Below are 22,282 nucleotides of genomic sequence, written 5' to 3'. Positions count from 1 at the left end.
GGCTATCTCAAGGACAGAGTCTACAAAGTGCAGCCAAAGACAACAGATCAGCTTAAACAGTCCATAAGATGTGAAATAAGAAAGATTACTGGTGACTTGTGAAATAATGTGATGGAAAACTTCATGAAACGTGTTTTCTAATGGACGTCATTTTGAGTATATGCTATAAATGGACCCTGTTTTCAAGCGTAGCTAAAATATATTATTGGTAGGTTAAAAAAGGAAAAAAACTGCTTTTTAATAAATGGACAGCATTTCCCTTTAATATGGTACATTTTTCATTATTACTGACATTCTTACATAAACAAGACATTTGATTAAAAGTGAATTACATATTATGAAACACCCTGTATTCTCACAGGCATGCCAAATATACATTGTGTATTCCTCATTTGTGATCAAAGGAGAAAAGAGACAAGAGAATTTGGATGGTGTTTTTGATGTTTGTTTTTGCAGTTAACTAATATGTATTTATATATATTATGAAGAAGATAGAAATGAAAAATCCCACAAAATTAAGTTTTTAGATTTAATAAGAAAAGAATGGTCATTTATACATTCAAGGTTACACCATAGAAGATGATTACCATTAATTATGAAGAAAAGTGGCCTGTGTTTGTTACTTTTCTAAACTGTCAAACTTGGGCAAAAGAAATTTAAAAAAAAAATCACCACAAAGAAACAACAGCAACAACATCCAATAGAAAATCTGCCACCAAAGTCTACTGTTCTGATTTTGCTAATGAGAAATTTTGGTTTGAGAGTTGTCATGTGAACAAGTCTATTTTTGCATTTTTTCTAAGAATGGTCAGCATTTTTTGTCACAAAATTTAAAAGTCCATTTCATTAGCATGGTATGAAAATTGTTAAAACAGAACAGAAGTATGTTAATATTAAACCATTATTTGTCAACACAACTCTCCACATATTTAACTATATGACTGGTATTTGATATACCATCTAGCCATCTACAGTATTTAATATGTTTATCAGACAACTAATACAGTATATGATTATAATATAATAAATATATTAAAATCAAAATGTAGAACAAAAACATTATTTTATTAGACACAAGCTTTTTTCAAATACTTTTTTACAACAATTTTAACAGGTAATTAAATATAAAAAAGTGATATTGAGTTGATGTACTATTTAATGTATAAGTTAGGGTTAGATGTACAGTAAACTAAATGCACTAAAGTACAGTTTATGTGTATGACAGTGAAAGAGGTTTATCTTTGAAGTGAGTGATCTTGCCGGGCTGTCAGCCATATTTGCTACAGATATATATCTTTTTAAAGCAAATTCTGTGATTGTTTGTCCATATATATTACTGCATCTATTTATTTATGTATAAAATGTAATAATATTATTAGGGGATTAGGTTTATTATTGTATGACTAAGCAGAACAAAACCTGTATAAAGGGAAATAACCAAGTAAAATATGTACAGTTTAATGTGCATTTGTTATGCCCCATTTATTGTTGAAAAAAACCCCAACCAAAAGCCATGATTTGGAGGCTATCATTGCTTCTAAATCAGACTTTTACCTGTAGTTCTTTTTGTAAAGCAAGTGAAACTTTACATCTTTTCATTAGAGTAGATTTTCTTTACCCCTATTGTGGTTCTAAATTGTTTATATATGTAAACATGTACTTCTAAGGTATTGATAATAAATATATCAAATGTAGTATTCAAAGGGAGGCAAATCTTAATCTCTTATTTTGTTTTTTTATAAAAGCAAAAGTTTGGTTTAATCCATAGTATTTGTTACCCTTATAATTATATGAAATTTATATATGATGGATTCATTGTTTTTTTGTCCAGTTTACATTTTCATTTACATTTATTTCTTATGTTTGTGCAATGGCTGATCTGCTTCTGTGATATTAGTCAGTTAAATATTCTTTAAAGAGTACATAATTTCTTCTGTTCAATATATGTAAATATGACAGGGTGGGTGGTCACATGACATTTGTATTGGGTGACATTAGGTCACCACTTATGGCCTTGCCCTTGCTGCAAGGTTGATATTTTTTGTTATATCTTTCAATATTTGAAAAATAGATATATACCATGTTTCAGATAATTATTTGCTGATTCAAATGATACATCACTTTCCATTGTTGTTCTGTTACTTTTCCCATTTGTTTTGTTATCCTGTGAGGTTTTGGTAAAATTTGCAGTAACATTGTGTTACGAATTTCTGCAAGCAGGATATTAGGAAAAGTAAAAGAGCTGCATTGGAAACAATATGTGCCGTTGAAATTGACAGTTATTTGCCTTTAGCATGCTATTCATATATATTTATTATTCAAATATTGAAAGATATTAATGAAAAATAGCTAATACCTTTTGAGTCATGGGCACAGCCATAGCTTTGACTCAATTAATGTTAACGTAAACAACTATCACATCATCACCCACGCTGTATTATCAATATGACACCAAAAATCATTCAAAGTAACCAGTGCTTGTACATATTTATCATATTGGGAATAAGATTTCTTCATCCAGGTCTAGAATGTAAGGGACATTGGTCCTTAAGCTTATGTCGGGTTTTTCTTTACCATGTATTAGGTGCAAAATTACATCAACTTTTTAAATGATATTTTTGCTTCAACTTTTTCAATTTTTGTCTGTATTGGTCAATCTTTAAGGTTCCCATTTGAGTAACTTTCTTCTCTTGAAGAGTATTTAAATCTTATGTAGGAATTCTCTTGCTAGGTTATTAAGTATCTACAACTGTATGCACGGTGGCATCCTTAAATTATACATGTAATAATATTAGGAAGTCATTATGTCTACCTCCACCACAAAAGCTAAATTCTGACCATAGCATTGTTGATGGTTGATATCTTAAAATGGAGTTAAAATATAAAGAAAAATTTAAAATGGTTTTAAAATTTATATTGATATGATACCATTTTGTGATATTTTTCTTGTCTTTTCTATTTCAAAACCGCCATAAAGGCATACCAGATATCATTAACTTTCTTGTATAAAGCTATGTATACTTTTAGTACATGTAACATGGCATAGTTGTGATTTTTTTTATTTTTTTTGGCACAGATTATTTGTACATGTAAATGGATATTGCATTTATTGTCAGTAGTATATATTGTTTTCATGTATAATGTGAGTTGTCACATGTTATATTTATTATATTGACCACTATGTTTGTTAATTAATTGTTGATAATGCATTTATTAGACACAGGGATAATTAATAAAGTTTCATCTTGCATAATTAAGTTGTTATTTTCTCTCTTTATCAAATTTTGATTGAATAATACCCATTTTTCTTGTCTATTTTAAATTTTGAATGTTTAGTACAGACATGCATAGGGAGGTCCTCTTCGTTTGGGTTTAGTTAAGGGTCATTCGGGCCAAGGTCAGAAATGCCAAAAAAATACAGGTGTAACATTTTACTATTGACAGAAGTGTTTTATATTTGGTAGGAACATATATTGAGGAGTCTTCTACCTTTGGATGGAGTAAGTTGTCAGTTGGGTCAATGTCACCAGTGCTAAAATAGATTTTTACACTTTTGTCCACGCCCTTTATTTATTGGCAGATTCTTTCATATTTGGTAGGAAACAAAAACAGATATTAGTGAATGATTTGTTTGGTAGTTGGGACTTGAAAGATGGTGACAAAAACTTGGAAATTCTGATTAAATAATTTCAGAGTGATGATGTTATATTACAACAAATTGATATGCTAGATAAAGAGATTAAAATAGAGGAGGTAACTGAGGCTATTTCTTCACTGAATAGGAACAAAAGTGGAGGTTATAACCTTCGTTTACCTGAAAATTATTAATTGAATCAAATGAGTTACTTTCTCATATTTTATGTTTACTTTTTAATCATGTTTTCAGTAGTGGATCTTTAATATATTTCAACCACGTGAAATAAGGGAAATATAGTTATAATATGTGATGATCTTTATATGTATTGATTTTATACAAAGTACAAATGCTAACATCTGGCCATTAATTAATTTTTTCTTGCCATTTTCAAATCAAATACATGTAGTGTTTCATACAGAAAATGAAGAAATATTATATATAATAAAGTATATGCTTAAATCAGTATATTTCTATTGATTTAGGGAATCAACTTTTAATTATCCACTTACCTCAATTGATCAGTAGGGAAGGGGTCTCTGCCTTTATCCTCCGACACGGGGATATTTCTTTGTGACATGTTTTCTCAGACATTCAGTCTAATTGTTATTTGATAATTTGATGGTTATCTGAATAGCACTTCATTTCACAAGAACATTATTAAGCAATTACTTACTTTTATTATATTTTCTTTTTATAATATTTTTCTGCAATACTTGCTAAACCTTTTTTGGGGGCATTGTCACTTTTGTATGACAGCTCTTGCTGATACTAACTTGACAGCAAGGACCAAGAATAGCGTTTGCACATCGATCGTGTAAATTAAGCTGGATATAGATTTATACACAATAGGAGCCCCAGTCAATGCTCAGTACAGTAATGTGTGCGACTAGTAAAAATTTTAATGTCGGCAGTGTCTTTGATGTTCTTTTAATAGCAGTCGCACAAATACAGATTAATGGTCAGTAAATTCATAAAAAAACTAGATAATTTAAACACATGTTAAAATGCCACGAAAATATGTATAACTCATCTGTAGCGATTTGTATTATAACCCGTTATTTTGTGTACTTTATTCACGGAATTGATATCAATTCGATTTGAAAAAAAAGAAATACACAAACGTCAGACCATCGGTAGTTCACTTATTGATTACAGTTTATGTACTTTATATCTTATTGCTCATTTAATAAAAAAAATATCACTAAATAAAAAATCAGCATTACTGTGGTTTATATCTTATATGTATATAATTTAAATATAAATATTATTGTACATTGTATGAGAAAAAAAGATAAAACATCCTTTTTTGGTGAAAATGAATGCCCCTAGGATCTTCTCGCTATGTCTTCAAGCTTCTCCCCAATGGGAAAATTTGGGAAATTTTGGTCTAGCTAGAGCGCTGATTGCAACCAATGTCAAATGTTCAAAATGAATTTCTTGAGCCCTTTGGTTGGCCACAACATTATTTCCTGTTTAAAATGTTAAAAAGTGTTTAATGAAATTAACTTGGGATGATATTAAAAAGTTGCAAACTTTATAACAATTGAGCTTGAGGCTAGATTATTATAATAAGATATGAAAAAACTGAAAAAATTTCAACATGTACAAAACAAGGATCAAAATTGATTGTATTATAATTATAAAGTAACATCTGCCAGTGAGACATATTTGTCTTTCATCCAATTATTGTGAATTTTCAGCGGTATTTTATACATGGTACACATTTATCTTTGTGTAGAAATTACACTTAGAAATACGTTTAACAATTCAACATCTTTATCATCAGTATTTGGTCTATAATAATGGCTAAATAAATAGACATTGATATGTATATGTATATATACATGTAATTGATAGAAATTATCTTGAGTTTAATAAGTAGACTGAACACTTTTGTTAGAGTCTTGGAAATACCTTTTTATTCCTGAAATAAATGCATTATTGCAATTTCATTTTGAGTAAGATGCAAGTTAAAAAAAACCTTTTTACAAGTTATTTTATAAAACTTGACTATCATTGCATCAGATTTCTTTGTTATTGCCAGCTATAAAATATGTGACTTGTTAATATCATATACAAATTAAATGACATCTTTTCAAGATTTTATCTGATAGTTTCATTATTTTATCTGATACACATGTGGAGAAAATCGATGTGAATGGGTAAAAAAAAGGAAAGAAAACAGCAAAAAGAATAATATGATATTTGATACATGAATAACAAAATATAATTATTGTCATTTAGTAACAGTACAAGACTTATGAACAATCACTGTCCATTCAAAATCATTGCATAAAGACAACATAATTTCCTAAATACCACTTTGCCTATTTGTTAGTAAACATTTGAGGAATAGTAAAGTTAAAACTCATTTTGGCCTGATGAAATTGTCAAAATAATGTCTAAATTAGAAGCTAAAAATATTAAGACTAGACTAAAAGCTATGGGACCAAAGAAATCTTGATCGATAAATAAAATGCTGAATGTCCTGTCTGTAACTTGGTATATAGCAAGCTTATATAAAGACCCTGGTTGGGATTGCTTTTGGATCCCCTGGGTATAAGGTCTTTGTTACTTTTACTAAAGAGAAAAAACAAGAAAAAAAATAATTTCTGGACAAAAACTAGAGTTAGGAATGAGATTGTGTAATCAAACCTAGTATATAGGAAGAGTATATGAAGACCTATGCTAGGATTGTTTTTGGACCATTGGTCAAATTTGATACAAGCATACTTATATGGACACCTCACTTGGGATTGCTTTTGAACTCCCTGAGGTCAAGGTCAGTGTTATTTAAAGTAGAAAAATGGTTTCCGGGCGATAGTTAATTCGAGTCAGGAATGTAATATTGTAATAAAACTACGCTATTTCAAGCTTATGTAGAGACCTCGCTTTGGATTGCTGTTGGACCCCATCACTTAAGTGAGGAATGATATGCTTTAGTTTTCATGAAAATTAGCATAAATCTGGAGGCATGCTGCTGTAAAAGTTTTCTGTCCCATCCGCAACCCCCTGCCTCCGGTCTTTTCCGGAAATCATTGTTAATAACACACCTAATGTAGAATGTTTTAATGTGAAACATCAATACAAATGGTTTTCATTAAACTGAATATTGTAAGTATTTCAAGCTGATACGTTTTTATCTCTTTATTTCTTGAATACATTCTCTACACGTTGCGATGAATTATTGAAAATAAATTGGCAAACAGAAAATTAAAGTACATTTTGTAACAATATGGTAGACCTAACTTAAATTATAGCATTGTAACAGAACAAAAGTAAGAGAACCAAAACGATGTCAGTTAAATGTCAGTTCAAATCTAAAGCGACGAGAACGTTTAAAGTCACTATAAGTATTGTGACTCAAATAATGAATGGCGGTTATATATGCACATGTATTTTAATTTTAAAATTAATAAACAAAGGTTAAACTATGATTTATCTACATATATAGTCAAGCATATTTTTTCTGTGCAAACAAAAGAAAATGACCAGTACTATGATAAATGACATAAATCATGTTTCTTAAAAGAGTTATTTCACTTTTTGTTGCTCTTTACAACGAAAGTTTTTTAAAAATTACAAGGATCAAAACATATGTTTCAACTCTACATATTGAACATTTCAAGATATGATCAAATGAACTAATTTATAAAAGTACACGAAGGGAAGGGGAAAAGTGACTAATAAGAGCCATCTTATCATTAATTTATTCAAATGAGCTGTCAGAATAAATTATATTTTTGAGACAGATGTGATTGTTTTTTACCTTTAAACCACTATATATTATGCGAACGAAATCTGCTTTTACTATACTTACGATCAAAACTGACTCAAGTTCTGATCTTTTTAATAGTTCTTGCCTAAAGCGTAGCGTTAATTAGGAGCTGGTTTTCGTTAGATTGCTAACAATCCAGACGCAGATACTTTCAATAATTCTAGGTTTGGATTTTGACGATGGTTTCATCTACAGTACGAGCATATATCGCAGTAAGATAATTCAAGTTATTTTATTTATTTTCAAGGTGATCATAGTATTTAACGAATCATGCATCATCAATTTAATGTCGTAGAATTTTAATTATGTGAAATTATCTACAGGGAACTCATATGTATGTAAATAACAAATGAATAAAGTAAAAGAAACTCAGAATAAATTAATGGCAATTTGCATTTATGCTGCTTTTAATTTCTTTGATGATTTAATTAATCCTAAATTACCTTTAGTTTGATAAGAAATATTATACATCATTATTTACATTTTCGTGTCTAGGATCAAGGGTACTTTAGAAGTGTTGCTTTATAACAATCTTTCTGATACGGATTGTTATAATCTCAATTATACTGTACAAATTATAATTTCCCTATTTTGTCAAGACAAATTAGGCAAAAAATAAAACAAAATGTTTTTGTTAAATGTACGTATGTCGATGGTGACATAAATAAAGTAAATTGTAGTGTAAGTAAACTCTGTTCTTTTTCGAGGAAGTTTTTATGATGATAATACATGTATATAAAAATAAAATCAATTTTACAAAGTAACATAAAGTAATAAATTTCAATTTATTTTGATTTTAATTGAAATTGTTTTTGATTTTTTTTTAATTTTTTAAAAATAAATTTCAGTTCTTCGCTGTCTTGATCAGTGTTGAAACATCTTATGCAATACCCTGTTCATCCGATCGCCCGCCTGTAAGTTTTTGTTTTTTGTTGTTTTTTTATCATCACAACAGCAACAACAATTGAAACGTCCTCGGCTATTATCTGATTTAATACGGTTTGAAAGTAGTTCTACCATGTGGTTTTAGATTAAAATAGAAGCAGAGAGTGTTATCTTTAGTAATGTAAAACGAATGTATATATTTGACATCCAAATGTCTGACCGTTACAATAATGTATGTTCGAGGTCTTTATCCGAAGACTGGCGGAAATGGCCGAAAAGTTGCGATTGCAGCAATAATAAAAGCATGGCGTGGTCAAGTGGTTAACACGTGGGGCTAGTAATCTAAAGATTTCTGGCTGCGTGGGTTCAAATAACGTTAGGGACAAGCTGTTGTTTCCGCGAGCAACAAACTTTACACTCCTTGCTTAGTACCGGTTGGTTCTAGAACGAATTCGAGTGTTTCAATTGGCTTATAGCTTCCAACACAATCGATTTAAAATAAATTAGTATAAACTAAAAGCATAATTATCTTTACTTGACATGTCATTTGAATGCTCTGTTTTTACTTCATTTTGAAAAAATATATAGAATCTAGTTGACTGCTTAAATTATCTATAATATTTTATTTTCATCTTGTTTCTAATCGCTGTTCAGTTGTCCTTTTAAGCATTCTTGTAACTTAAAGATAGTATCGTGTGAAAATCTATGACAATATAATTTCTTTTTCATACTTCAGTGCCCCCAAGGATCTTTCTGTAACAAAATCAAGTGTGGGGGATTGGATATAGGAAGATGTACAGGTGTGACATTCTGAGGGTCTTTTACTTTAAATTTCTTTGAAATTAATATCTGATGCAATACCGATCTTGTTATACATAATCATAAAATTTTCTATACTATTTAGTTGACAATCCCTCGCCGTAAATGGCGGCCCGGGATATGGTAAAAGTTTCCGTATTTTCTTCCTTTCGGATTTAAGAGAGGATATTTGTGTATACGGCTAGACTAATAACGGGTAAGTGTATCTTTTCATTGATGTCATTAATATTGCTTTTTAGCTCCACTTTTTGTCACGACCCTCTCGTTGGCGTCGGTGTTAGTTAGCCTTTTAAAATTTCCAAGACAGGTTATTCAAACTTGGCATACATGTTTATTGCCATTAAAGGACGCCATTTTAAAAGGGCAGATAATCCTAAAATAATTTTAAGCAAAGTTGTGCAACATTTTTAGCACTGAGTAACCTATTTGTTAAGTACGATTTAGAAAACAAAACTTGTTTAGGAATTCATCTTTAAAGGACAGGTTGCTTTAATAGTAATATTTCTCAGTGTATGCCCCGTTTTTGACTTTGAATTTCTTGGTTAACTTTTTGTTAATATAAATTCCCCAAATAATATCAAGGGTATACGTACTGGTGTTCGCTACCAAATTTGAAATGCACTTCTAAGGGGAAGATAATCCTGACAACCGTTTTGCTTAATATTTGCTTATTTTACTCAGTATATTTGCCTTTTTTCTAAAAAAATAATTGAATTTCACTTCAAACTTAAAATACGTTTGGCTGTTAAGAGCAGGAATTTTTCTTTGCTAAGTATGTTTGCAGAATTATACCCCCTTTTCTATGTTGTCTTTTTTCAACTATCTAGCACTGAAAAAAGTGGAGCGCGCTGTCCGCGGTTAAGTCAATTTTCGTTAATGTGGCTCAAAAAAAGACAACAGAGAGAAACACGGAGTATTCGCAAAAGTGTCCTCTTGTAAGAGTGTCCGTTCAATATTTTTCGACGATAACTTAGATAGTTATTTGGGCTTGTAGGACCATACGTTTATAAATCTTCTTAAGTCCAGTTCACCAAAATATACATCAGTATAAGATAAATTAACTGAAGCATAAGGCATGTGTGTGTGAGTGGTTGATATGAATACCACTAGTATCCTAAATACTAATAAGGAATAATTTAAATGTAGACATTGATGAGTGCGAATCAAACCCGTGTAAGAATGGTGGCACGTGCAACAACTTGGTGGCCAATTACACGTGTTCTTGCCCTGCTGAATGGGAAGGATATAACTGCAACAGTAAGTTCACTAATCATTTGTGATACAAAAGTTCAGCATCACATTTATTCCGTTTAAATTTGCAAACAAAAAACCACGTGCACATTGATATCACACATTTTTAACTAAAAAAAAATAATAGCTCCAAACTCTGACCTTTCATTTGAATAACAAAAGATTTAACCACAAACATTGACATGTGTTCTTTTGTTAACAAAAATGTTGTGTTGAAATAATTTTTATTGTATCCACTTATCTGATAATTAGAATTAGATAGGTCAGGGATCTATGCATTTATGTTCGAGATTTGGCATTTTTATATTCTTGCAGTATGGCATAGTGCAGTATACACATTTTCGAAAACAATATACATATATTTAACAGAATGATTTAAACCTATTTTTTCTTACTATGTAGTCTGTAACTCTGATAATTTTTCTTTTCTTGAATAGTTTCTGCATTTGTTGCAACCGATTGTCTTGACCTGCTTAATGCAGGAATAACTACAAGTGGGAAGTATCCAATAAATCTCTGGCAGACTAACACTATGATAGATGTATACTGTGACATGGAAACCGATGGTGGTGGATGGACAGTAAGTTTATACTTTCATATATTCATATATCCAAAATGGTTTCAATGTTTCGCCCAAAGATTATTATTTAATAAAATAAAACAAAGATTATTATTTTAAAAGATGGAAACAAATTTTAAGTGTTTTATTGCAAAAATGTCCATTTTAAGTAAAGTGACATAAAAATCACACTACAAAAATGTCTAAATGTACAATGAAATACACGTAACAATAAATGATTTTTTCTCTCTCTTTGTTTAGGTTTTTCAAAATCGTTTTGATGGCAGTCTTGATTTCTACAGGAATTTTTATCAGTACGAAAATGGTTTTGGAGAGGTCTCGCTAGATTGTTTTTTTTTTCACTTGTAAACGAAAGGTCTCGAGTTTTGGTTAGGTAGTTCACTTTATTTGAAAAAAAATGTATGTTTTATACGACGATTTTTCCACAATTTGGTCTGATACAGGCGGTCGGTCCACAAACAGGTTTATCTGGAGAACATGCCAGTAATTACAAAGGGATAGGTTCACTAAGGGTTAAAAAAAAACCTTTTCAGAAATTCATCAACATTTCATTGATTCATATTTATATGTTGAAAAAAGAAACAAGAACAACTTAGGCATTTTTTTCTATTTATTAGGTTACCATAGCAACCAAATTAAAATGCACTATATATTGTTATTTTTAATCAAGTTGAACCATGATTCGGAATTAGCGGCTATAAGACTTACTATCAAAATTCAATTAATACAGAGAAATTTCGCCTGGCCCATGGATCGAACCAACACCCACTTGACTACAAGTCCATTGCCCGCCTTGTTGAGCGTAGCAGGCAGACAATAATAATATAAACAAGAACTTCATGCATTGCAATACGTGACCGTACCTATACAGTTTTATTAATTGTTTGGCAGTAAGGGTTTTCAGATGTTTTTTTAAACATTATTTATATGAAGTGTTTTCTGTAACATAGACTTGGTGATTCTGTGACATAAGAAGAAGAAGAAAAACTACTTGAAGGCAAATTGTTTGACAGAAACAAAAATTAAATGTTACTTCTTTAGAAAGGGCAAACACGAATTGCATAATGTTTAAAAAATGGTTTTAGAGAATGAATGTTAGATGCTTGGTTCCTAAAACAAAGTAGCAATAATTGTCATAATAGTAGCGAAATGAAAACAAAGTAGAACTTTTACTTCCATACAAAATACAAAATCAATATAACTTTACATATTGCCAAAAGAGCAACAGACGAAAAAAATGGTCCAAGTAATTGGTCATTGAGTAACGTTTAAAGTTTTTGAGAAATAAAGATAAAAGCCTTTATAAGGCATAATGTGCCTTTAAGAATTCAAATGTAAAATTGACAATATTTCAAAAGTTATCTAAAACGTTGCATAATCAAAAATCACCATTTTTCAAACAAATACATTTTTCAAACAAATACAACAAATATTTGCAAAAAAGATAATAATGAGACACAAGTCCTAAACTATGTTTTTGCACATCGTTAAAGTGTTTACAAGATTTTTCTTTCATTTGACTTGATTGATTTTAATTTCATTTGATTTGGTTATCTAGTATCAACAAGACAGCACAACTTTTGTTATATTATTAAGTCATAGTCGAAATTAAACGTTACATTTTCTGAAAAGACATACATGCATTATTTAATTACTATAAATCATTTAAAGAGTAATGTTTGACGATATTTACAGGTTTGAAACATGTACAAGAGATAGCGACTCAAAGTCCGACAAAATTAAGGATCCATTTAACTGATGTACACGATACTTTTTACTACCGCGAGTTTCTGGATTTCTCTCTGACAACATCATTGTATGTCCTCAACATTGGAACAGCCAGCGGAACACCTCTTATAAGTAGGTATATTGTTACGATTGTGTGCACACTCACAATCGTCATTATAATTGTCGGTTATTTGGCTCAATGGTCTCGCTAGATTGTTTTTTTTTCACTTGTAAACGAAAGGTCTCGAGTTTGAATCCTATCCAATCCACGGCTGGATCTTTTCTGATGTATTGGCATTTTATGTTACAAACTAAATATGTTCATAAGAAGGGGAATAATCCGGGATGCCATACTCTTTGAATTTGTTTTTAAACCAAAACGGTTTCTGATTGATAAACAAAATGGTTTCTAGCTAAAATATAAAGCATTCTTTTTCATTAATGATGACTTTCCGAAAAGAGATGTGCCAGGGTTAAGTGCATATATAATCAGTTCAATAAAAACAAACGCTTTTCTTAAGCTTTCGACGTTCAGTCTTCTTCAGAAAAATTGACGTTTATAAAATAACAAATGACAAATGACGCAACGTCCGTTTAACTATACGCTAAACCGAACGTGACGTTAACGCGGGAATAAAAACTTTGTCAAATAAATACAGAATCTTTCATGAATACAGCAATATACAATAAATTACACATATAATATGGATCTGCAAATGTGATACATTAAATTTTTTTTTTTTTTTTTTTTTTTTAGGGTTAAGTGCACACATACTTTTGTTTCTAGTGCAACCTCTGATAACTGTTTCAGGGATCAGAGCCTTGTATTCGGGGCGTGGCGAGTTCAAATTCCAGTCACGGCGGGATCTTTTCTGATGCACTTGCACATTTCTGTTAAAGACCATGTAACTCATTTTTTATGGTTTTATATCATAAATATGTTGCTTAAATGAATATTTATCAATATTGTAAGTTCCAAAAAGTATTATTTGTAAAGATATTACCGAATTTACATTTCATGGTAATAAAGGGAGGTAATTAGAAATTTATTATTTGGAAGTCTTAGTCAAATTTTTCAATTAGAAATGAATACATATATTTAAATGATTACACATAATGTGGACAAATATTTGCAGCACATATTTTACATATTCTTCGATGTTTGAAAATTGATTTAGAAGCATATAATTATATACATATATTAAATTATATAAAAGTGTGGTTACAACCTTAATTACAACATACAGGATATTTGCTAAATATGTTTGTAAGAATGTAAAAAAATCAAATGTTCTAGATATGTTTCAAAAGTTAAAGGAAAGCAAAACTATGTTGAAGATTTCCAAGTATTTAAAATTGTCCACACAAACCTTTCCTGATTTGAATACTTATTTATATGATATTGAATTAAATGATAAATAAGTATATTTAAATGATCTTAAATGATATCTGACTTAACTCGTTTATCTTTGTTTGAAATGCATTAAATGAGTAATGATTCCAAAACTATATGTTTTACTAGTGAAAACTTATTTATTCGTTAAGATAACTCCACAATTTGTTTTGTTGCAGATCCATTTGGACTAAATAACCACAATGGTATGGCATTTTCCACTTTTGACTCTGACAATGATGTCGATTTGTCTAATTGTGCTGAACGAATCGAATCAGGATGGTGGTATAACGCTTGTGGTGATGTGGACCTCAATAGTAACTATGCAACTCCAGGAGCAGTCACAATTAATGACAATGGATGGTTGGTGGGAATTAATTATTATGGCCTTAACGACGCTTTTGCATTTAAGACTTCGATGATGATGATTCGACGATATTTATAACAATGAACTACATAAAGCCTTGGAAATTTATCAGACATTGCCATGAAACAGATTTTGTGACATTGCTTTAAACTATTATCTTAATAATCCTAGTCATAATAATCAAATATAATTGTTCTTAGTTTTGTAAACTAGAATCAATATACTGAAAGCACTTCAGTCCGAATGTCTAAAAATGTACGACAGACATTTTGCAAGGAAATGTGAATATATGTATATGTATTGTTATTAAAGGCAGATGATCATTCTAAAGGCAAAATGTGGTCAGTTTTCAAAATATTTGTCTACGCTGTGGCCTTGTGTCTTTGTATTTTACTCTAAAACCCTAAATGACTTATCTACAGAGGTATTGGTAAAGACTTCAAACGATCAATTGAAAGAATCTAATGTTTCAATACTGAATGTAACATTATGCTCCCTTGAGTATAAACATGTAAAATATAGCCAGGTTTAGATACCCATCAGGTACAATAGTTACCCATCTGCTTTTCATACATTGTACTGTATATCAAATAAGTTCTACACCACACTTAAACGTAAGAAATAGCACCTTTTGGTTTTCGTAAATCTCGCATCTTTTACTCCAAATTTGGATGTGGCCTCAATTTTGAAAAAAAAAAACCCCAAAATAATTACATATAAAAACCTTGAAGAAAAAACGAACATTCAAGGCAGAACTCAGAAAGATGCATGCACATAGTAGGGTCCAAAATTATATCATTGATTCTACTGATTTTAAACTTTGACGTAAAAGCTCCTCGAGGTGCATGTACAAACAAGATGAACCTTTCAATTTACATGGAAAGTTCACGCTCTGGAAAAAATGCACACACGTTAGGCGGACGCTATATAAGAAACATTTAGACAGGCATGTATACAACTCACAAATACGTTCTTTCTCTTATTCGGGAATGAATTCATATATCTTTATCAAGTAAGACTATATAATGCACTCATTTTCACTGAAATAACTAACCTCGCGGGGAAGTATTCATACGCATCTGTGTATAGTTAGCCACCAAAGTTTGAAATCATTGTCAATATTTAAAGGACTGAGGTGAAAAAACCTAAACACCTAATTTGAAAACTTCTTACAAGGACTTTAAACTTTAAACTGAAACGTCTGCAAAGGATATTCTGGAAATAACAGGGTGAGCTAATGATCTGAAAGTTTTACACAAAAGTATTGATCAAGGGCTCCATCAAAAAGTACACAAATCTCGGAAAAGTTTCCTTGATCCGTCATCATGTAAAAAATTCCCTGTAAAATTTGGACACCGCAGCTGGGACTCGAGCCAAGGGTCTCTGGATTGCTTGTCCAGTATGATAACCTCTAAACCACAGCGGCCCTTGCGCACTTTTCATGTGAATTGGCCAGTTAATTTTAACTTGCATATTATGACGTAATCATTTTTGTTACCAGAGGAGCAAGCTATTTATAGCTCTTTTACCGCAGACACTGGCTGAATCAGTCACATTTTTCATTATAAATATTCTTATGGCAAACACATTTATTATTTTATAAGGCCACTACTGTCAATAATTGAACATATGTGATATGGGGATATTGATAAGAAAATCACACGAAAAATTGGCATGGCGCAGACGAGACTCGAACCTCAGGTCTCATGAATGCCGGTCTAGTATGCTAACCACTAAACCACATTGACCGTCTTGCGAATTTAGCTTTAGACTACTATTCCGGTTACGCCACCGCCGTAGCACAAGAGATTTAGTTCAAATTTACCCTATAAAGTTTCAAAACCTGACAATAGTGGACAACAAAGCTTTTTATCGGTTTTTTTGCGGTTCAAGTCCAAAATCTAGGTCAGTGACAAGGTTATGCGTGGTTAAATCAATATTCGTGGCCTCTTGCGAGCTTTGATCAGATGCGAGCCATGTTTGGTCAGACTATCGTATTGTAACATGATTGGCTGAAAAAGCTGCAGGGAAAACCGTAAGTTTCAATGGACCATGAGGTGATTTGATGGAAATGGGAAAAGTGTATGTCACTCCTGTAATCAGCAGAAAAGGGGGGTAATCCTCTTTAAAGTCATTTTGGAAAAAATAAAATAAAAATTAAATAAAAAATGAATAAAATAAATACATAAAATGAAATAAAAAAAGGTTAACTACCCCTATATATGTATAATAAGTTAGACATTTCATTCTTCTACAAAACTCACCTCTTTCATGTGAAAACTCAATTTTAAGGTAGGATTAGGGACTATATCTCACAATGCAAGTCTTTGGAAAAATCAATACGATAGTGTGACCAAGTGATTGTTAGTCACTCATGAGGATCAAACCTGGAATGTATTTAAATGATTATAACATCCCTGATGTTTCAAACTAGAAATGGTTTAATAACTTTGGCAATATATAAATGAGCACTCGTTGGTAAGGAATCAATCAGGGGCCTCCGTGGCCGAGTAGTTAAAGTCGCTGACTTGAGATCACAGGTCCCTCACCGCTGTAGGTTCGATCCGCACTCGGGTCGAAATCTTTCATGTGAGGAAGCCATCCAGCTGGCATACGGAAGGTCGGTGGTTCTACTCAGGTGCCCGCTCGTGCCTGAAATAATGCCCGAAGGGGCACCTGGGTTCCACCATCAGTAAAGCTGGATAAAATCGACGAAAAATCTCGGCGGGACGCTCTAAAATGGCCATATGGGCTTTCCTGCGGCGACCTTAAACAAACGCATCAAAAAAGGAATCAATGGTTTTACTTAAAGGGGTTCTGAACGCTGCATGTATACATTATGTCGGGATTGAATAGGTTTTACAGTCTTCTTTCATGTTATACTGTTTGAGAAAAAAATCATCAAATGTCCTTTACTATACACATGTAGGATTGAGCTATGCGAAAAAGTGACAAGCTACGTTAAAAGAATTTTTTGTGACGTGGCGGAAACTTATTTAATAAGGTTAATTTTTAAAATATATATTTCAGCTCGGTTGTGATAAAATTTGAGAGTTTCATGTTTAACTAGTGGTTAATTCTTTAGTCATCCTCTCAGAATTTAGGTATAGCGCCATATGAGGAAACGTGTTCGTGACCTTTGTGGGCTAGAACACGTAATCCCTAATTTTTCAATAATAACATTTTCATATTTGAATGTCAAGATCTGATGAAGACGGTGCTAGGGGAGCGTGGAAAGTTGCTTGTATTTACTACCATCAAACTGAGCCTATAAGCATTTTAATTGCCTTGGTCAGGCATCCTAAATATAAGCGAATTGTTATCCTCTTAATGACATATACTCTGTTTATTTAGACAACCATTCAAACTAGACAAATTACACAACCATTGAAACTAGACAATTTACCCAATCATTCAAACTAGACAATTTACACAACCATTCAAACTAGACAAATTACACAACCATTCAAACTAGACAAATTACACAACCATTCAAACTTATAATTTACACAATCATTCAAACTAAACAATTTACACAACCATTCATACTAGACAATTTACACAACTATTCAAACTAGACAATTTACACAATCCTTCAAACTAGACCAATTACACAACCATTCAAACTAGACAAATTACACAACCATTCAAACTTGATAAGTTTTTACACAATCATTCAAACTAAACAATTTACACAACTATTCATACTAGACAATTTAAACAACCATTCAAACTAGATTATGTAGACAACCATTCAAACTAGACAAATACTGTCAATAAATATTTTTTATTGTGCATTCGTGCCTGATACAAAATCCAACATGTATGTGCTTAAACATACAGGAGGAGAAATTGACTAACAAAAAGAAAAATACTCATAAAAATGCAAACTCACTCGAAAACAACGCAACGTTGGAGAACTGTCAGAAAAGACATTCAAAAACATTCATTCATTTCTGTTTGTAATGAACTTGAAATTGACTAGTTTTTAGACATTTATCACCTGGGTTTATTTATCTGACAAGTGACATTTTTCACAAAGCCACGGCAACCTATGATTACCTCAATTCTGTCTACAATGTTTAAAACCTTTTTGAAAATAGAAACTTTTAAGTGTTCATAGTTGTTCTTGTTCAATTAATCAACTCTTATCATGTTTTCATACTTACAATTAAATCTTCAAGTGAGCCTAGTAAGTTATTCAGTGTTGACAGAATGTATTGTACGCGGTAAAAAAGCAAATGCGCATAAAGCGGCTGTTTCAACAGTTACTAATGGATTAGGAATTTGTAAAAATAGACTATGTTCCTCAACTGCTTCTTTGTTTTCCTTAAACGGAAAAAAAAGAATTATGAAAGTTTTTATATATATAGACTAAATTCACAAGATAAACATTTATGTATTTATATATGTTGAATTGCTGTTAAAGGAAATGAAATAAAATGTCTTTTCTACAGTATCCATTCATACAAACAAGGTAACATAGATGTTCGTAAACGTCAGGCATATTTCGTACAAATCTAATTTTTTTGACGGAAAATAAGCGACATATATACAATAAAAAGATAAATAAATAAATAAATAAATAAATAAATAAATAAATAAATAAATAAATAAATAAATAAATAAATAAAGACCCCCTTAACCCCCCCCCCCCCCCAAAAAAAAAAAACAACAAAAACAAAAAAAAACCAAAAAAAAAAACCGAAACGGAACCAAAAATCCACCACCAGCACCAGTAAAAACAATATAAAGATAATGTAACGAGTTTCAATTTACAGTGATGTAATACTTATGAATTGAATTAAACTTAGTTTACACCGCATATGTTTACAATAGCAACACAAAAATACATCTTCAGTAAATACTACAATAAAAATAAACTGACTAAATTAAAATTTGTATGACCAAAAGAACACCGAAACAAACACTTTTTGGACGAATCTCTAAGTTAGGAAAAAAACACAATATTTTCTAATTCTTTGCAATGTGGCAGACAAACAGTATCACGTAACTTTTACGCTTTAATACGTTCTTTCTATTATTTCATTTTGTTTTACATACTTGTTTAAAAAGAGAATGACACACGTACTACAAGTAAACTTCACTGATATTTTTGTTTAAACGTATTTCTTTTTATTCTATTCCATGAGACATGCTCCTTTAGATTGAAGATTAAACGAATATCTTGTTATTGTACTCGTATTTTATACGGTTACTTCTGAATTGGATTTTTGCTACCAGCTTATCTAAATGCCAAAAAGATTTATCTAAATAATTCCATTTAATATTGCTTTTGTTATACCTGACGGTAGAACTTTATTGTAAACCTATACAGGTGGTTTTTAAATGTACCAATACTGATTTACGGCTACAAAGTTACGTGATAATATTTAACTATGTAACATTATTGGGTTTTTCATTTGTTTTAAGATGAAAACTTTGTAGAAAACTTTGTAGAAAAATTGTGTTCAATACGTCTATATAAGTAATGAAAACATGTTATTGTATAAAAGGTAACATGTAAGAAAAGTGCGTTAAATCTAGAAAATCCTATTAAAGAATGTTTCCATAATTTGTTAACAGATTAAAGCTGTAAAGAATTACAGAGGGATTAACAGTTTTGGACGCAGTAAGTGAATAATAAACATGTTAAAAATATATTTTGGCTGGAGAATTACAATTAAAACGATCTTTGTGCACGGAACTTAAAAAAACTAGCAAAATTGAAGAATTCTAAAATATCCATATTTGTTCAGTATTGATTGACAAACGCACGTGTTATCAACGCTTTTGTTATTATGAAATTTCCGTGGAATTTAAATGCTTTTCTTTAATGATGTGGAACTAAAATGACGAAAGAATCCAGGTGAATATAGCAATGAGATTAAGACCCATGCTGTTATGTTTTTAACTTCAAGTTAACTTTGTTTACGCTCTTGAACATCGTGAAAACGACCTCAACTGAAGTTTAAAAATGAGGCTGTTTAAAGCTCAAAATTTTTACGGAGATATTACATCACCCCCGCCACCACCTCATTTCTCCATTGATCGTGAGGCGACACGAGTCATGCCTGTATACCTCAACCAGTATCGAGACGGCCGACGACTTCCGACGCCGGAAAAAGTTGCCGTCATGGAATTGTCAAACAGCTTTGAGCGCAGACGGCTTGGCAAACATCAAAGGATTTTAAATGACATATCTGAAAGGTGCCGAGCTCAGGAAATCACCGATTTAAGCAATAAATTATCCGCCAAAAAGACAATATGCGAAATTGAAAGACCAACTAAAGAAATGACATTTTATTCCACAACGTTCATGGGGTCACAACCGAGAAAAATAGCCCCGGATGTTGCCGAAGCTGGTAACGAACCGTCACCTGGGAGCGATGATGAAACCCGTCCGTTGTTTGAGAAAAACTATAAACAATTTCCAGCAAGACGTATAATGCGACATCAAACGAAGTTCGACTTTTTGAGACAAAATACCAACTTTCCTAAGATAACTGCATCTGCTGTCCAGTCAGCGCCTACAGTATCAGTGTCCGATTCTCAAGTGATGAATTTGCGAGCCCGACTTGCCCAAAGACAACAAATAAATGGTCCTATACAACTTGACCACTATACCAGTCCTAGACCGGATCTTGCACCTCTCGTGTTACCCACTTTAGAACGATACAATACGGGATTTCAATCAGAGCGAATCGACAGATCCGATATGTGCTTTTCAACATCACGACTTACATTAGGAGCTAGAACTAAAACTCAATTAACAATGGATACATCCCGAAGTGCCCAAAACCCGTTACATAGTATTCCACCAATGGCTTTGGCAAATTACGGACATGAACTTTCACAATTACAGCTGACGAGTGGGCATTCCCCACCACCAAACTCTGTTCATGAAATAAGCGCCGATGCGTCCTGAAATAAATTCTAAAATGAAAGAAAGCAGATGGCGTATTTCAATCCCAGCGCTTGGAAATTAACTTGATAAATGGTTCAATGAAACAGTTTCAAAATGTATATATACATTTTATATTGTGTCCGTATATATAAACACCTTAATGGTAATGTAATAACTATACTGTTAGATGTAATTGGATCATGGGTATACAGATTGTTAAATGTTTCTTAATGGGGTCTAAATCATTTAAACCATTCGGGAATCATTTAACGTATAAACGTTTTATTTTTCATTTTTCATTGTAATATTGACCTTAATCTTTTTAAATGTCCATTATTAACTTTCTGGATATCAATAAATATATGATAGCAGTACAGAACCTGATCATATGCGGTTCTATACACGGGTCAGAGGCTGACCAGTATGGTCTACAGCAAATAAAGGAAAATAGATGCAGGGACATGACATTGTACCGAACAGTTCAGTTCTTGCTGCTGTGATATTCCTTACAATACTAACTTTTATCTATTATATATATATATAATTTGCTGACAAATTTATTTGATTTAGTTATTGTTTCATTATTATTTACTTCTGTTTCGTAACATATAATTTTAAGTTTTATTCATTTTGAAAATGTATTGCATTTTGGGCCATTTTCAAAACAATGATTATACTACGTGTGATTTTGTTTGTAATATGTTTTATTCCACAATGTCCTATTAATAGATGAATAAGATTCATCTTCATTATTCGCAGTTAATGCTTTATAATTCTTTAACTAGTAAATCTGGCATTTGTCATGTCTTAATTAGATATAAAAACAACAACAACAACAACAACAACACCATCATCATCATCACCATCATCATCATCAACAACAAAAACATTGGTAGGACAAGTGGCAACAACAAAACTGGTTAACTCTATGCTTTTC

The 22,282-nt window shown here is 31.5% G+C and overlaps 2 protein-coding genes across 2 annotated transcripts; both read left to right on the top strand.

Annotated features, from left to right (window-relative positions):
* Window positions 1-7,411: 7,411 nt before the first annotated feature.
* Window positions 7,412-17,508, top strand: LOC132742581 (fibrinogen-like protein A). Its single transcript, XM_060731027.1, has 9 exons — window positions 7,412-7,627; window positions 8,264-8,329; window positions 9,037-9,100; window positions 10,266-10,376; window positions 10,808-10,950; window positions 11,191-11,278; window positions 12,646-12,810; window positions 14,251-14,434; window positions 17,469-17,508. The coding sequence occupies exons 1-9, from the start codon at window positions 7,595-7,597 to the stop codon at window positions 17,506-17,508; spliced, it is 894 nt and encodes a 297-aa protein (XP_060587010.1). The 5' UTR covers window positions 7,412-7,594.
* A 2,201-nt stretch (window positions 17,509-19,709) lies between these two features.
* LOC132742585 (uncharacterized) lies at window positions 19,710-22,088 on the top strand. Its single transcript, XM_060731030.1, has one exon. The coding sequence runs from the start codon at window positions 20,416-20,418 to the stop codon at window positions 21,364-21,366; it is 951 nt and encodes a 316-aa protein (XP_060587013.1). The 5' UTR covers window positions 19,710-20,415; the 3' UTR covers window positions 21,367-22,088.
* The last annotated feature ends 194 nt before the right edge of the window (window positions 22,089-22,282 follow it).

The sequence above is a fragment of the Ruditapes philippinarum genome, unplaced genomic scaffold (assembly GCF_026571515.1).
Source record: "Ruditapes philippinarum isolate M1 unplaced genomic scaffold, ASM2657151v2 ctg544_1_1_1_1, whole genome shotgun sequence".
Lineage (NCBI taxonomy): Eukaryota > Metazoa > Mollusca > Bivalvia > Venerida > Veneridae > Ruditapes > Ruditapes philippinarum.
Note: the sequence above shows the minus strand (reverse complement) of the source record. Positions and strands in the feature narration are given on the sequence as shown.

Excerpts from the sequence above, each read along its gene's own strand:
- LOC132742581 (XM_060731027.1), top strand. The coding sequence starts at position 7,595 with ATGGTTTCATCTACAGTACGAGCATATATCGCA. Across the intron at positions 10,951-11,190 it reads CCGATGGTGGTGGATGGACA|GTTTTTCAAAATCGTTTTGA; the intron begins GTAAGTTTATAC and ends CTCTTTGTTTAG. Across the intron at positions 11,279-12,645 it reads TGGAGAGGTCTCGCTAGATT|GTTTGAAACATGTACAAGAG; the intron begins GTTTTTTTTTTC and ends CGATATTTACAG.
- LOC132742585 (XM_060731030.1), top strand. The coding sequence starts at position 20,416 with ATGAGGCTGTTTAAAGCTCAAAATTTTTACGGAGATATTACATCACCC.